This window comes from Halyomorpha halys, unplaced genomic scaffold (genome assembly GCF_000696795.3).
Source record: "Halyomorpha halys isolate HHAL.00 unplaced genomic scaffold, Hhal_1.1 Scaffold11.1, whole genome shotgun sequence".
Classification (NCBI taxonomy): Eukaryota; Metazoa; Arthropoda; class Insecta; order Hemiptera; family Pentatomidae; genus Halyomorpha; species Halyomorpha halys.
In genome coordinates, this window is record NW_027111958.1 from 1,019,591 (window position 1) to 1,037,768 (window position 18,178).

The 18,178-nt window shown below is 30.1% G+C and overlaps 1 protein-coding gene across 2 annotated transcripts; it reads left to right on the forward strand.

The window, feature by feature from the left end:
• The first annotated feature begins 4,938 nt into the window (after positions 1-4,938).
• Positions 4,939-15,790, forward strand: me31B (ATP-dependent RNA helicase me31b). 2 transcript variants are annotated; one of them, XM_014417661.3, is made up of 10 exons: positions 4,939-5,030; positions 7,202-7,458; positions 7,604-7,670; positions 7,748-7,982; positions 8,188-8,331; positions 9,796-10,013; positions 11,489-11,617; positions 11,707-11,887; positions 13,082-13,293; positions 13,737-15,790. In XM_014417661.3, exons 2-10 carry the CDS (start codon positions 7,382-7,384, stop codon positions 13,800-13,802), a joined length of 1,329 nt encoding a protein of 442 aa, XP_014273147.1. In that variant the 5' UTR covers positions 4,939-5,030; positions 7,202-7,381; the 3' UTR covers positions 13,803-15,790. The 2 variants fall into 2 exon arrangements, with proteins under 2 accessions (XP_014273147.1, XP_014273138.1); XM_014417652.3 differs by having other exon boundaries at positions 4,981-5,108.
• The last annotated feature ends 2,388 nt before the right edge of the window (positions 15,791-18,178 follow it).

An 18,178-nucleotide genomic window follows, 5' to 3' on the forward strand; every position in this document is an offset into this window, starting at 1 on the left:
TTATTAGTTCTGTACATTATTTGGTTTGATGTTTAAGTTTATAACGTATCATTCCTGCACCATAGTTACTCTGCATTGGTTCCATTTCCATTTATTTAACACTATAAATCAGTTATAATGGATCTCAGGTGACCGTCAAGTTTACTATATTATAAGCAGTGTTTACTGTATTCATATATTGCTCAAATTGAACAATTGGTTTTATCTGAACATCATACCCAATGCATTGCTATGTGTTAATGTGTACAGTGAAGTTATCAATATACACCATTATTGTGCAAAAAGTACTTCAAAATATTGTAATTATCAATTGTTATCGTTTAGGTTCAACTAGAAATTGTAATTTCGGATTATTACACAGGTTCATAAAGTAGTTGAAATTATTAATCCAAATTTTACTTTCATTTATGCAGTTTCAAATTAATTTCAATTACTTTATATACAACATTTATGTATTTTAATAAGATTTTTTGGAAATTCAAAACCCTTATCTGCTAAAAACATTCACAGTTTTTAAATTTACTATATGTGTGCATTTAAATTATTTTGAATACATTCATTTATTATATGAAGAAGATGGTCAGGGTTGCGGTCAAAAAATAACAAAATAGTTTCCAACTATTTATTGTCTGACGTTTCGTCCCACTTTGTAGGGCTTCATCAGGGCTGTTCAAGACAATAGACTAAACAGACATTGACAATAAAATATTTTATATATATAGTTGACCATAAAACTTATATATAAGATGGTCAGGGTTGCGGTCAAAAAAAGAACAAATAGTTAATAACTATTTAATGTCCACAAATAGTTTTAAACTATTTGTTCTTTTTTTTACCGCAACCCTGACCATCTTCATGTTTTAAATTATATGGTCAACTGTTTACATAAATATTCATTTATTATGTATTGGACTAGAAAAAATTATTAAAAACACACAGAAATTTGTGGTATTTTTCTCGATAGTGTTATGTATTATGGTTGTACTATAATAAATATAAACAAAATAGGGATAAAGGTGAATGGAGTTATTCACCCACAGTATTATTGTATAGACAGATTATAATAGTAAAAGAATAGTCTCAGGAGTGCAATGTGGACATCTCATTCCATCATATCATGAATTTTTAAAAACAAAAACAAGATAATCGAACGATTCAGCTAGTGGCCATAAAGTGAAAAAAAAAACTTTTTTATTCCTTTGAAAAAACTAATGAAGAAATTTGTTATTTGTTAAAAAAATGGAACAGCATCAAGTGTATGTTTTCTGAGACTTGAAAGTTATAAGTGTTTAACCTCACTTCCTGTTCACTATAACTGATAATGAAACAGATTAAAGATTCCTGCAATATGTTTCTTATAACCAATTAATACATTATAAATGATTGTAAGTTAAATGAAAACTATGTATTTTATTTGTGAGATCATTATAACTGATTTGTATTGCAGCGGTTCCTTTAGTTTATGCTAGGAGTGTTATAAGCGAATGCCACCTTAAAATAGCTGATATACAGTGTATCTCGGGATTTATTTTGCATTGTTTTTTCTTATTTTCCTATATACTCAACCACTCTAAGGATAATTTTGGCGACATTTTTATGTTATTAGCCCGACAAGGGTGCCACAAAAGTTTTTTAGCTCAAAAAAGGTGCTGTGTTAAAAAAGTTTGGGAACCAATGTTTTATTGTATTTAACTTTACTTTTTACTTTTGCAGGTTTTTCCCTCAATGAGTTGCCTGGCTAAGTCACAGCGTCCCTTCACTTATCTCTATCCCAACAGTCTTCCTCCTCAAGCCCCCCCTGCTGGTCTTGTCCTTCCACCGGTTTTGGGGTTTTCCTCTCCTCCGTCTTCCTGGTTGTTCCCATTGCAGAAGTCTCTTCGGCCATCTTCATTCTGGCATCCGTTGACAGTGCCCATACCATTGCAGTCTGCTCCTTCTAATCCTCTTTGGAACTCCTTCGGTCACCCCTAGGCTGCTCCTAATATCCTCATTCCTGACTCTATCCAGGCAGGTAATCCTCCGGCATCTCCTCCAGAAATCCATCACTGCTGCTTGTAGTTTGGAATAGAAAGTGAGGACTCAAAAATATGTCTTTTGTTGTCCATTGAGGTGATTGTATTCCAGAGTACCGGGAGCAACAGTTTAGTCAACCTTGTTTCCAGACCAGTTCTCCTCCTAACCCTCTAGTTCTGAATCACTGTTCCCATCTGTTGTCGACCCCAGGTATTTGAAGAAGTCTACCTTCTTACACATACTTCTATTAATCTGAAGGTCCATGGCCTCTTTGCAGTGTACTAGGAGGTATTAGGTCTTATCAAAATTTATCTTCAGCGCTTCTTCCAGGCTATGTCTGCTATATGTGACCTCAGCTTGGTCTTCAGCAAAGAAAAGGGAGAACAGCATATGTCCAATGAAGTCAAAGCCATTGTATTTAAATTTTGGTAAAATAACTTTATTGAGCATATGCGAACAATCAAAATTTTGAATTAAGATTTGATTCTTGTTAATAACTTTAAATGATCATATTTCAATGTGAGAATAGTCAGTTTAATTATGACTGAGCCAGTGGCAGTTATACCATTACAGCATATGAACATTCCTAGATTTAATAAAAATACTTGGAGTCCCCTCACCTCCAAATATTATAGTAAGAGTAGAAAAAGGTAGTATTTACATTGAATTATGTTCTTCACATAATGCATTTATTAATTCATGTTTATTTTCTGTTTATAGAGGGATGAGAAAAAAAAATACAAATACATTATAGTAGTAAAAAAAAAATAGAAAATATTTATTAGAGTTAAGAGTACATTAAAAGAAACAGAACAAATATTTATTGTGACGTTTCGCCCCACTTTGCAGGGCTGTTCAAGACGATAGGTTAAACAGACATTGATAATAAAGAAAATCATAAATGTGAACAAAAGGAAGATGGTTCGTTTGCGGTCAAAGAAAAACTCAAAAAGTAATTAATCTATTTATATTGAGCCAACGTTTCGTCCCTCGTTGCAGGGGTTCATCAGGACTGAAAAGGTACGAACACTTAAATTATGTAAACGTAAATTAAAAATATGTACAATGAAATATAAAAACAAGAAAAATAATACGTCACAATTAATGAAAACGGAAATAATAACAGATAAAAATAAGAAATGTAATATATAGTACAAACTAACAGATGGAAAAAGGAGGTTAAAAATAAAGAAATATAATGAACAAAAACGAAAAATCTCATCTTCCTTTATTCGTATCCCCTTTTTCCATTTCTTAATCAGTATCTCTACCATGAACATTTTTTTTCCGGTTTCTCTAAAACAGAGTAAAAAACAATAAATTAGTGGTTGCTTTAAGTGTGGAAAAACATAAATCATGTCGAGTATTACCTTTTTCTGCCAGTGGTACTCAAAGGTTACAGTGCAAAACTTATCTCGTCATTGTAAATTGTACATTCTGTATGGCCCTACTAGTAAAAAGAGGAGATTCGGTGTACCCCTGAGTCAAGAATCGTATGTGAATAGTATAAAGTGTTTTTATGAACAATTTTTTTTTTCCGAACCCTCAAAAACAGAAATAAAAAGTGGATTACTGTGAAAAAGAAAAAATAATTCGTGTTGGGTCTTACCTTTTGCTACCTTTGGTATTTTAAGGTTACCTGTTATGTTTATTTGTTATTTATGAGATATCCATTCTAAAAAAAGGTGCTATTTTAAATCCAGAAGTGAGGGGCCTCCTCGTGTTTTTTTCTACTATGAACAATTTTTTTTTTCCGATCCCTCTAAAACAGAAATAAAAAGTGAAGTAATAAGTGCATTACTGTGAAAAAGAAAAGTAATTCGTGTTGTGTCTTACCTTTTACTACCTTTGGTATTTTAAGGTTACCTGTTAATACTTATGTTTAAAATTATCCATTCTAAAAAGGAGCTATTTTAAGTCCGGAGGTACAAGTGACGAGGAAATAGTAGAAATACTGAGAAAGTGGAAGGTAGGCTGCCAGATTCGTTCGTTTTACTTAATTCTTGTAGACAAATGACAAAATAATGTTAAAACAAGGTTTTAGTTTATTATGAATCGAAAGAGAAATGTACAAGATCCTTATTGTTCCATATTTCCTATACAAGTAAGTATATGTAATAAATATATAAGTACAGTGGAACTGATAGTGTAGGTGTCTTCCTGATTCACGTTACTTTGGCTTTTGAATGGTTGTCATTCCTACAGACCATGTAGGGGTGGTCCCTTCACCACAATTCTTGCAGTAAGATTTAGGTTTTCCAATTTCCCAACTTTTAGGTCTTTCAAATAATTAGGGGAGGGAGGTGACATCTCGAGTGTTTGCCTGCAAGAATAAAGTGAAACACATTAATTGAACTGAATGAAGCATTCGCCCCCCCCCCTCCTTACACGATCAATCTGAATGTCCATCTTTGGTCTGACCGTCATTCCGATTGACTTGTATAAAGAGTTTTTTCTCCTTATAAAAATAATTTATGAATCCTTCATTGATTTCAATATACCACTCTTATTAGCGAAGATTATTTCAGAAAAGAACAGGTAATTTACGTCCCTATAAAACAATTAATAAACTATTTATACATATTAAGTTGCACCTTCAGAATTATACTTATCATTTTAAATGTGCGACGATGTTAATATTTCAATTCGACCTCTTATTTCTTTCTCGTAGTACATATCTGTTGCTAATTACTAATAAATTGATAACAAATTAGACAGTAAATTAATTTGAAAACAGGATAAATAGTAATTTTAAGTTTTAAAAAATAGCGGGAATAGTATATTTTCAGATTGTGTATTGTGATATCAATATTCCTATTATTGATGAAATAACTAAGCGTAAAACTATTCGAAAAAAAATTCTATCCATGTTTATTATAATGTAGTTTTTTAATTATAAAAAATATTTTTTCATTTATTTCATACAAACACTCGTCCAGTTTCACTCGACTGCCGTTGCTCAGTGTCGTCAGCGCTGATAGAAGATTTGGGGAACGTGTAGACAGTTAAAGCTTCAGGTATTTACTCTGTTCAAGAATTGTTATTTCAGTTTTAAAATATCTTGGATTGAATTATAGTTTAGCTGTTATATGAACGTGAGTTGCAAAGCTTATTTCGTTCAGTTATTATTTCTATATGATGTCTGTGAATTGTAGGTTTATATATTTTTACTTTTGTATTGTGAAACGCCATGTTCGTTTCTTCCAATTGCCCCAATTTTTCAATGTTAATTGATAGGGTAGATGTTTTATTTTTCTGTTCTTGTGTATTATGAATTGTAATTGTAGTGAGTTTTAATATGTTTTGTGATGTGAAAACCTTAAAATTCTAATTATCGTTTTTATCATTAGTAAGAATAATTTGAATTTTTTTTCATTAGCTTTATTTTTTTTGTTCTAGTGTAGTAGTAAAGCATTTGTCTAAAATTTTATTACTGGCTAGCTTCATAATAGGTGCATTTTAAGATTTTCTCAATTGAATGTGAGTTTGTATTATCTACTGACTTTTTTATACTGATTCCATTCCTATTTTCTGTTTATTCTTATTTTGTTGTTTCTTGTAGCTATTTTATGGTGCAACTAGTTACTTGTGTTTCAATTATAGCTTTCATGTTGAGGCCAGAAAAAACCATGTTGATTCCTGCATTATGTCAATTTCTATGCCTCCATTTTGATTTCATTTGAGGATTTAGTTGAGTTTTCAGATTGAACTTTAATTCCTTTCACTAATTGATGAAAGCTCCTGATCTCTTTTATAATTATCTAAAAAATTGGTGTAGTATGCTTTATTTTGATTTGTTTTGATATTGATTTTGTGCTTGAGTGTAGGAAAGTAAACTTCCCCTTCAGGTAGCATAGTAGGTTACTGTTTAACACATTAACATGACCTCATTATATATTGTTTTTTATGCCATTTTTTTTAGTGTTTTAATTTTCTACTATAAACAATATTTGGTTTGTTGATTTTCACATTAAATTTATGATAATTTTCTATACTCATAACTTCATATTTTTCTTCAGTATTCTCTTTATTATTGAAAAACATTTTAAAATGTTGCCAAATTGAACTTTTATTTGTATTTTTCGTTATATAAGTATTTATTATATTTATTTGGAGCTTTTTCGGCTATCTATTTCTGATGATTATGGGCATAACAATATTTCATAGTGATCTTTCTGATCTATTCTCTTTTTTTAAATAGGTTCCTTTTTTCTTTTTAATTAATTTGTTTGTTAATTATTTATATTATATTTAACATCATATCATTTTGGTTTTAAATGTATGTTAATCAAAAATAAAGAAACTAATTGTTTAACCGCTTAACTCAAAGGTAGTTTAGAGGTTATTTAGTTCAAATTATCTAGGCTTGATAATTTATGATGTTTAATATTTCAAATAATCCATAAGTGTTTTTTTGTCATTTCGTGGTTTAATTGTTCTTGACATAATTTATCAATGTTAATTTAAAATGTAGTCATTTTTACTAACTTTAGTCTATGCAAGTATCTTTTTGAACAGTAAATACTAATGTAGGAGGTTTTGTTACTTTTTTTTTTCCATAAAGTAACTTGATTTTTTAAAGAACATATCAGTCTAGTAGTAAAGTTACAGAGTGATGTTTTTTTGCAGCCTTTTGTTCTTTAACTTATATCATGATGATATATTAAAGTTATTCACATTACTCATATTTAAATAAGTAATTCAATTACCATTTAATTGAAAAAGTAGCATTCTTATAAAGAAATAACTATATGAATGCTTTCATTACTGATTCATACTCTTTTATAATTAATCAAAATTTAGTTATTAAATTAATTTCTGAGTCATTACAGTGAAGTTCACCGATTATCTTATAGTATATCATGAATAGTCCATTCGGTATAAAAAAGTTTTGGCTGCATGTAGATCTTAGGTCAAAGGTCATCGTGGTGATACTGCCAAATATATGTGTGTATGTATACATTTAAACACATTAAACTGTTTTATATACATTCACACTTATTAAGAAATTATAACTTTTTAAATGTATTATAACTCATAATTGTAAGTTTGCTTATTGGATATGAAAATATTCTTAATAGTTACCTTTTGGAACAGATTCATTTTAGTTCATTGTATTCTCTCTTAAATGCCCAACCTATATCAGAAAAAATTTTTTGTTAATTTTTAATGTTTTTTTTTTTTTCAGGTGTTTACAGAAGAAGAAATTATTAAGTGTTTGTGAAAGTGTGATAATGAACAATTTATTCTATAGAGAAATTGATTTATTGAAGTAGACATTTCATATTGTATATAGTGAATAGACTGAATTTTTACTTAGGTGAAATTAATTTGTCTTTTATTTTGATATTTATTATAAGTTATAAATATGATGACCGAGTCGCAGTTTGCTACAAAACCGCTTGCAGCATCACCGTTGATCCCAAGTAAACCTATAAAGAAATTGTAAGTAATGATTATTTATTTGTTCTATATGTAATCAATTTATGCGAACCCCTTGTATTTAAGCACTATAGCTCATTAAAAAAAACATGGAACTATGGTATTATAAAGTAAACTTTTATAAGTTTAGAAATGATTGTTTTTGCAGGGAACCTGAGGAAAGTTGGAAGGCTAAACTAAAGATCCCACCAACTGACAGGAGAAAAAAAACAAGTGTTAGTATAATATTCGTGTTAGGTGGTGTTATAATATGTAATCCAAATATGTAACTGATAACATATTTTGAATTCAGGATGTCACTGACACAAAAGGCAATGAATTTGAAGAGTTTTGTCTGAAAAGGGAACTACTCATGGGTATATTCGAGAAAGGTTGGGAAAAACCAAGCCCTATTCAAGAAGCCAGTATACCAATAGCCCTTTCAGGAAGGAATATACTAGCAAGGGCCAAAAATGGAACAGGCAAAACTGGTGCTTATTCCATTCCTGTTTTAGAACAAGTTGACCCAGGATTAGACCAAATTCAAGGTAATCTATCTGAGTAGATTAAAAGAACTGTCTACAGGAGGGAGTGCAGTGGAATAAGTAAAAATTTCAATACATTGTTAGCAATGCTCAATGTTACGGATATTTTTTGGCTTAAACTACTTTTGCTGCTCTTCCAATACATAGCAACTCTAAATAGTTTTTAGAACATATAAAATACTTGACTATTTTTCTATTCTTGTTTCAGCTCTTGTTATCGTTCCTACGCGAGAACTTGCTCTTCAAACATCACAGATTTGTATTGAACTAGCTAAACATATGAATATTAAAGTAATGGTTACTACTGGAGGAACAAATCTTAGAGACGATATCATGAGGATTTTCCAGAAAGGTAGGTAGATAACATGGTATTATTAATACTATTTAGTGTTTAATTGAGCACATGCGAATAATCAAAATTTTGAAAATAAGATTTGATTCTTGTTAATAACTTCAAATGATCATATTTCAATGTGAGGATAGTCAGTTTAAAATTATGACTGAGCCAGTGGCAGTTATTCCATTATAGCATATGAACATATTCCTAGATTTAATAAAAAAAACGTGGAGCCCCTTCAGCTCCAAATATAGTAAGAGTTTCCACTGAACTAGCACATATAGATAAGTATTTCACTATGTTCTTCTTCACATAATGCATTTATTAATTCATATTTATTTTCTGTCTATAGAGGGATCGGAAAAAAAAAATACATTATAGTAGTAAAAAGAACTAGAAAATATTTATTAGAGTTAAGAGTACATTAACATATGTTCTTAGTTATGATCATTGTCCTCTTTAATATTTATTATTGATTATATATATAACTAAACATATATTAATGTAAATATAAATCAATGATATGTATTTTATTCCATCCAAGTAATGTATTTTATTTTAATTTGGTATTTCCCCCCTTCTCATTATCGGTTTGTTTTACCAAAATGTAATTAGTATCAAGGTAATTATGTTGAATAAGGGGTACCCCAAAACAATATGGTAAATATTATTTCAAATATTGGGTTATAAAATAAGTTTGTTGCATTTTTTACTGGAGATTTCAATAAAACATTTCAGGTTACTGTAAATATGTTTAATCAATTATATATGACCCATTTTGATCTATTACATGTTGCCATCTTTCAGGTAATTTTTCTTATTCCGTCCAGAACTTCTCAGATTTTTTGCACTATGAACTCCTCTATGTGCATTTTGCAGTCCTCGAGCGAATTAAAATGTTTCCCGTTAAGAAAATTTTGAATTGCTTGAAATAAGTAAAAATCTGTTGGGGCAAGGTCTGGTGAATTGGGTGGTTGGGGAATCACATCCCTGCCAAACTCTTCTTACAACTAAAAACAATTTCTACTGGGTATTCAGTGACGCGTGGATGAGCGTTATCATGGTGGAAAACTATGCCTTTGCGATTATGAGACACTTGAATGGGATATGTCAAGTGTTTCTGCGATATCCCGTGTCTTAGAGTGAGGGTTGTCTGTGACCAATGATTGAATTTGGTCATCATCAACAGTTGAAGTTCTTTCAAGAACAGTAAAATCTTAGTTGAATATATATACATACACAATTTATAACCAAATTTCTATAAAAAAAAATAATTAGTTTTACTTGGCTTAAAAATTTTTTATCAAACAATCCAAAGCTGGTGTTAATCCAATTATGTTCAAAACTGAAACTAAAAAAAAAATTTGAAACTGAGCCCCATTACCGCTGTAAAATTATCTGTTATATGAGAGAATGAGAATATATGTAAGTAAGATACTAGAATAAAAGAAATAAAATATAAATTTTTATTGTTTCCAGTGCAAGTTATTATTGCCACACCTGGTCGTATACTCGATTTAATGGACAAGAAGGTCGCTCACATGGATCACTGTCGGATACTTGTCTTGGACGAGGCCGACAAGCTATTGTCTCAGGACTTTAAAGGAATGCTAGACCATGTAATCTCTCGTTTACCAAAAGATCGTCAAATATTGCTATATTCTGCAACGTTTCCTCTCACAGTCAAGCAGTTCATGGTAAGTAACATTATGCAGGCATTAAATATTATGAAAGTTGAATATGCAAAAAGATGGTCAGGGTTGTGGTCAAAAAAGAACAAATAGTTTATAACTAATTAATGTCCAACGTTTTGCCCCACTTGTTAGGGCTGTTCAAAGCAATAGGTTAAACGGATATTGACAATGAAGGTTGACTTGCCTGGTTAATCTATTATAGTAAAATGTATCCATATAATCTTAGCATTGCTTATTTACTTAAATCTTAAAGGTTTCAACCAATCTAGCCATTCCCATGGACATCTATTAATTTACAACTTTAATTAGAGATAGAAATTCTTCGTTCAGTTCCTTAAAAGCTGTTTCGAACTAAGTCATTCTGAATCCAGTTCAATTTTATTTTGTATAAATTATAATACAAATCATTAGATGCGTTAATTTGCTTGAATCAATAAAGAGTATTGAGACTAAATTGATAAAACATACATTTTATTATAATTAATAATTTAGGAACACTGTTGCCGTTTAAAGTTAAGGTGAGAATAGAAATTCTTGACCTGTTGTTTGCATCCCCTTCACAGTCTTTTAATGTCACTAAATCAACTAACCATATCAATATTGTTAGCTACCGACTGCCCTACAGTATCCTTCAATAATGTCGGTCTTACCCCTGTAGAATAGATCCGCTACCTTGGACTACATCTGGACAAACGTCGTAACTTGTAGGACTGAAAAGTCAGGAAACTGCTCGTTGATTCCGACTACTACATTTACTTGACAAACGGTCTAAACTTCTGATCCATTACTAAACATTGATCTATAATAACACAATTATAACAAAGCCTATCTGGACATGCGGAGATGAACTTCGGGGCTTCACTAAATCATAGAATTCCTCTTGTATCCAATCCTCAATGTTCCTTACTTTATCACAAATAAAATCATCCATGAAGATCTTGATGCTCGATATGTAATCAATCTAGCCTGAACCAAACCTTTTACGATAAACTCTCTAATCACCCAAACCCACTAGATTCTAATCCTACTTCCTCTTCTATTTCTGAGAATCATCCGAGGCGCTTAAAAAGAAGATGGCCTAAAGACCTTCTTATGTAGGAACGTTATTAGAGTGCTACCAATGGGTAGTTTCCCTATATGCCTGTATTATACCATTATAATTTAACATCAAATTTACTAGATATATTTTTATGTACAGTTGTAAATGTCAATGAATAAATAATAAAATAAAAAATCTTTCATTAAATTGCTTATATATATATATTTATTTATTGTTTTTGCTACCTCAGCATATAGCTCCTATGACCCTGTATAAATTAGTGGGTTTTTTATATTCACAGGTTGTTTACAGGACTTGATTCTCTATGGATTAAGAACCTTGCCCATATATGCACAATTTAATTCAAAATAGATAAGTGATACTTTTGGAAAGTATCTACATAGAATACCTCACTTGATTAAAGCTTTTTTTTTTTCAGGATAAGCATTTGAAGGACCCATATGAAATTAATTTGATGGAAGAATTGACTTTGAAGGGAGTCACTCAATATTATGCATTTGTACAAGAAAGGCAAAAGGTTCATTGCCTCAATACTCTATTTTCTAAGGTAATTAATTGAGCGCTTAAGTTATATCTAATTTGATTATTATTATATCATATTTTTTTTTTTTTTTAATTATTGCTTATTATTTACAGTTACAAATAAATCAAAGTATTATCTTCTGTAATTCTACTCAAAGAGTAGAGTTGCTGGCGAAGAAAATAACAGAGCTTGGCTACTGTTGTTACTATATTCACGCTAAAATGGCACAAGCTCACAGGAATAGGGTCTTCCATGATTTCCGTTCTGGGCTTTGCCGTAATCTAGTCTGTTCTGGTAAGTTTCTGTTAAGAGATGAAGAAATATTCTGGTTGTATTTTTTATTGAATTTCCTTTTTCCCTGTTGTATTTTTGTTTCTTAAATTTACTAGTATCTAATGAATGTTACCATAGGTTTGTGTGTAATAAGATTTGTAAAATTAAAGCGTATAGAACACCAGTATATAGTTGTTACTAAATTTCTATTAACTTTTTTTTTTTTTGTACAACCATGTACTGACATTTCCTAAACTATATAACAAAATACATTTGTAGAACTTGATATAGATTTGATCATAGACTAGTTAGTTATCTGTGATACATCAGTAATCTGCTATGATTGACTATACTATCTTTCGCCGTGTTTGAAACTGAGCACTTATGGTGTCAGCCATTTGTAACCCTGTGTTTATAAGCATTTTTCACACATTTCTTTTTTTTATATATATATAAAACTTTAATATTATACAGAGAATGAAAAGATCTGACTAAAATACATTTTGTGAAAACATATACTGGCTATATTTGTGACTGAGCTACTTTCATAATATTTTAGTTAGCAGAGGGTAACCAACACAGTTTTGAACACCATTACTGGTTTGTAATGATTTTATAGAAATATATGTGAAAAATCAATTTTATTAAGTGACCCTTAATATGGTCGGTTGATTTTATCGAAAAAGGTTCTATCACATCCTAGGCATATACCTGCCTTAAATATGATTTTCTAGAAATATATGCTAATATATATTGATTATTTTTTGTTTTAGACTTATTTACTATTAAAGATCATTTAATTGTACATTAACATGGCAAGTTTGATCAAAATCGTTAAAGCCATTTTTGAGCAATCGGAAAAAAATATTAAAAATCTATTTTATAAAGTGGTACTTCTGGTCGGTTGATATTATCGAAAAAGTTTCTTTCACATCCCAGGTTTATAACTGTTTTACATATGATTTTCTGGAAGTATATCATGATATATCTTTATTGTTTTTTGTTTTAGACTTATTTATCACTAAAGATTGTTTAATTGTACATTAACATGGGGAGTTTAATAAAAATTATTAAAAAATGGATTCTATAAAAGTGGCACTTCTGGTCGGGTTAGTTTCATTGAAAAAGTTTCTATCACATCCCAGGCGTGTACCTGCTTGACCAATGATTTTCTGGAAATATATGATGATATATCTTTATTGTTTTTTGTTTTAGACTTATTTACTCGTGGTATCGATGTCCAAGCTGTAAATGTCGTCATAAATTTTGATTTTCCCAAAATGGCAGAAACATACCTTCACAGAATTGGTCGATCCGGTAGATTTGGACATCTTGGTATCGCTATCAATCTTATCACTTACGAAGACCGTTTCGCACTCCATCGCATCGAACAGGAGCTTGGAACAGAGATTAAACCAATACCTAAGGTAAGCTATACTTAAGCTAATCTTATATTAAGAATATTATGAAATGTAAATTTAATTTATTATAACTCATTTCTCTTCATACATGGACCATTTTGCTTGGTTATTAGGATTCACAGAAATTTAAAATAAAAACTTTTCATTCCTCTCTTGTCAAAGTTTTATCTTTGAAATGAAACCATCTTTCACCTTTTTTTTTTGAGGGGGGGGTTGACGGTTAAATATGTTACATTTAAAAATATTTTGAAGTAAAGAGTATTATCAAATTGAAGAAAACTTTTTGTTAATTTAGTAATTTTGCTCCTGCTCGTAAACAAATGCTTACCATGTTAGAGATCAGTAGTTAATTTTTTATTTCATACCGAAATACTAGACTTAATCCATTTTCAAATTTTAATAATTTATTTTGATGAAAAATGTTTTACAAATCAATTTTGCTTTTCCAGGTGATCGATCCTTCATTATACGTTGCTAAATTGGAAGATGGTATCGAAGATGGCAACTATAAGTAATTTATTTGAAGCATCAACATCATTTTTTTGTAAATAGTCTTTTTTTTTTTGTTTCGGAAGATCATCAAAGATAATATTAAAAGCAGCGATCATTATTTTTTTAAGACTATAAAACCTACGTAAAATAAGTTTTAATGATGTATAGTTACAAAACTTTTTCTTATATTAAAAAAAAAAATGGAAGGGGGGGAACAAAGAATGATTTTTTGTTCAGACGTTTTTATACAATTTTTATGTAAATATTTATACATGATTGTATTGAGGTCGTTATTGATGTTCACACAGACTGTATAATAATTATATAAAGCGTTGTAAATAGTTCGTAATGACATTTTAAGGGTTGAGAGCCAATTCTCAGTTCTGTTATTAAAAAAAAAAAGGAAATTGATTTTAATTTGATCTTAAAGCGGTAGGCCCAGAAATGAGTTTTAACTACACCATAGATATAACATCTTTGGATCTCCTAAGGTGTGGTAGAGCTGATTTCTTCATCCGCTTTGTTAAAAGTCATTTGTGTAAATAATTAAGTAATAAAATTCTGTTTTTGAGGGTGTAAGACAAAATATCCCTCTTAGTGCAAAATTTTTTGATGAACTTTTTTGATTATTTTCTTACAAATTTTGTATATAATAATAATAAAACGGTGGGTTTTTTTTTTTTTTTAAATAAAAAAAAAACCGATACCACCCATGGAAGGAGATAATTTTATTTATAATAAATAAACTGATGGAGTCCAGTCAAGAGGGTTTAACTCGGAAGTATATTAGAGATCCACATGAAATGGAGTTTTATTTAATTCCTATATGGTACCGATACTGGTACCAGTTTAACGTAGGATGCATGTTTCGGTTCTAAATTCAAAATTTCTTTTATGCATCCTAGGAAATCCAGGTTTATTAAATCTGGATTTTTCGGACTTGCTACTCTGCAAGCTCTTGTCAAAATTGATCATAGTTTAAACTTCTTATGAAGTCGACTCGATGTAATTCTGTATAATATTGAGGATGGAGGCAGGAGATATTAGTGATGTCAAGTTGTATATCTCCTAATGCTAAAAAAAAAATCTTTTAAAAAAAAATTAAGAAAAAATTTATAAAGAAATTCTATTCTGTTGTCATTTTTATTTATTGTTTTATTTTACGGTAAAAAAAAAACATATTCTTTTTTATAATGAGGGGATGACAAATGCAATAATTTTATTCCTAAATTATTCCTGGATTAATCGAAGAAATAATTTTTATGGGGGCATTTTTAACTTAGAGAAGATAAATATTTTTTAATTTATTATTATTTTTTTTACTGTCCAAATTATTTTATGAAAGCTACAGATGGGGAGGGAGCGGTTTCAATATTTCTTGATATTTACTTCTCTTTTTTTTTTTTTTTTTTTTTTACTCTGAAAGAAAAAAAAAGGAAAAACAAAAAAAAAATGGAAAACTGATACTGTGCAATAATTCATTTGCTCTATAAGTTTTTAGCCATACAATAGTTCAATATTCAAACAATAGCAAACATTTAAGTAATAGAGAAAAACATCTGGTTCTGTCCACAATAGATTTAGTTGTTTTCCTTTTTTTCTTGTACAAATTCTGTTATACCTTTTGTTTATATATCTATTTTTACCACTTTTTGTTCAAATTTGTTTCTACTTCATTTATTTTATTTAAAAATTAAATAAATGATAAAATGTTTCGATGATTGAATAATGAAATACCCAGAAGATATTGTTTACTTTATATTATTTGATCGCTAAAAAGAAAAAAAAAATTTGGTTTCTGTCTTGTACACTAGTTAACTTACTATTTCTGTAAAATTGTTTTAAACCTATATTGCTAATTGGATTGTATTACTTCTGTATTGAGACTATAAACTGTTTCTTTTGTAAATCTCATGTGCCTTACAGTTTTCTACACAAATTATTTTGGAAATTTTCAGTTGTATTATCCAGTTTACATTTGCTTTTCTCAATAAATAGACTTAACGCAAAAGTGTTATTTTATTTCTATAACTTTTTTTCTTCATTTATGATAGTTTATTAAGGGTGTACACCAGACGACTTGGAATAACTGAAAGTATGAGAATTTTACAAACTAACAGATCCCAGTGCGAATTTTCCTTCCGTGAATGAGAATAATTTGTTAAATAAGTTTACATTGTGATAGATACTGCTATCTAATGTATATTTCCAAGTACACACTGATGCATCCAGTTTCACTATCAGATATGAAGTATTTGAAAAGTGTACATTACAATTACTGGTAATTGTACTATAAGTGATACATTCAAGATATCCTTTAGTAAAAAGATAGCGAAATTTGGTCGAACCCATCAAAATGTAGATACCTGTGGCGGTTGTGAAAAACTAGGTATGTCGAGTAACCTAAAAATTGAGTTAACTGGGTGTAAACCATCCTCGGGAAGTCTTTTTAGTTGTTTTAAATGGACTTAAATAATTTAACTCAACTTGATAGATGTCCTTATAACAGTTTACAACCAATTAACTAAATGTTAGACAATTCGACTTTCCTAGTTTTCCACACCGCTACATATATTATTATTGCAACTACAGTTCTTAGAGCCCACTCCTTGAATTTCAAAAACCCGTGAAGCTTTTAGTCGAGATGAGTTGATAAAACTTATATCACAAATTCATTAATGATTTCACAATGCCTTACAATTCACTATGAAATTATCATCCCATCTTAACTTAATTTCATATACCTGCTTTCACATGAAAGAAACTGATAAGTGAACACATGAAGCTTTAAAAGAAAACCAATTTTTAACAGAAGGAAGGGGTATTCATGATCTTTGGTTTAACATGTTAAATCGAAAAAAAATTCCCTTCTTTTACCGTGGTAAAACAAAATAACATGTAACATGGCTGAGAGTCTGTTACTTGGTCTGTTAAATGGAGAATGACGTCACACAATAGACCAGTTGAGATCGCCGCCATTTTTGTTGTGACAGCTCAGTTCTTTCGTGTCTTTGTAGTATTCATATCCCTGTTATTAAACCAGAATGGATAATTTTAATGATACATTTGAGGAAAAAAGCAGTAAAAAAAAACAATGTAATTTCATTCTACTATCTGAAAATTTGTAAACGCTCCCCATATAAAAATCTCACTATATGAACCATGTAATTATTCTTAGGGGACATATGTCCCAGAATAAAGTTATTTTTTCATTTCATTTCATAAGCTAAACTTTCACACAAATTCCACTTTTCACTCACTCTAGGCATGTTGTAATTAATTACTTAAATCAAAATTGAAGTAAACAATAACATGAGGGTCTGGAAGGAAGGTTATAAACATAAAGGTTTATACAACAAGTTGCTGAGAAAATCCGCTAGGGACTCTTGTGCATTTAAGGTTTAACATGACTTCAAATAGGGCTGCTCACAATCCTATAGTTATAAATAACATTTTACATTTAACACATCATGAATACCCCTAGCATGTGTTCAGTTCACAGGCATGTAGTTTTCTGATTTCTGAGGTTTTAAGGGGGTGAACTCTTTAATTATGTGAAACTGATGAGGAGTGCCATCTACTGACAAGAAATGGTAGTTTTGGCACCACCTAGAAAGAAAAGGGCAAATCAGAGCTGATAGGGCTAGTCCCTGCAAGGCAGGAACCTCTGGCCTTCGCTATTACAGGCACTAGGGCACAGCCTGCAGTTCGGCTTCCACATCAGCAGAACACATATCTGGTGACCGTGGCACAAGTAAGAAAGAAGCATCCATTTCATCTCAGCAAAACAAATTATATCTAATGAGGTGTAGATAATTAATAAGTGGAGAAGATGGTCGGGGGTGCGGTCAGCAAAAAAACAAACAGAAAATTATTTATTCATGCCTAAATTTCAACCTGTGTTTCAGAGCTATAAAACAAAAAGAGTTAACAACCATCATTTCTTAAATCAATAATCATGAAGTGCCACAAAGTGGGGCGAAACATTAGACAATAAATAGTTCAAAGCTATTTTTTTCTTTTTTTTGGCTGCAACCCTGACCATATCCTTATTTTAAATTATACTGTCAGTTATTTATAAATATATGATAACATCCATCATTCAAAGAAATAATAAACTAACAAATTTTGAAATATACCTAACAATGAATTGAATAATAAAAAATAGTTGATTGATAACAATGAAAGATGAAATATATTATATAGGTAAGAAGATAATATATGTAAGTAGTGTCTAAAAAACTATTTGAATCAATATATTGAACAACATGAAATACAAGATGCAATGGGTATGTAACTTAAATGTGAATATCTAAATACACATGTATAGGTATGTGTGTGTGTGTATATATATATATATATATATATATATAGAGAGAGAGAGAGAGTATTATATGAT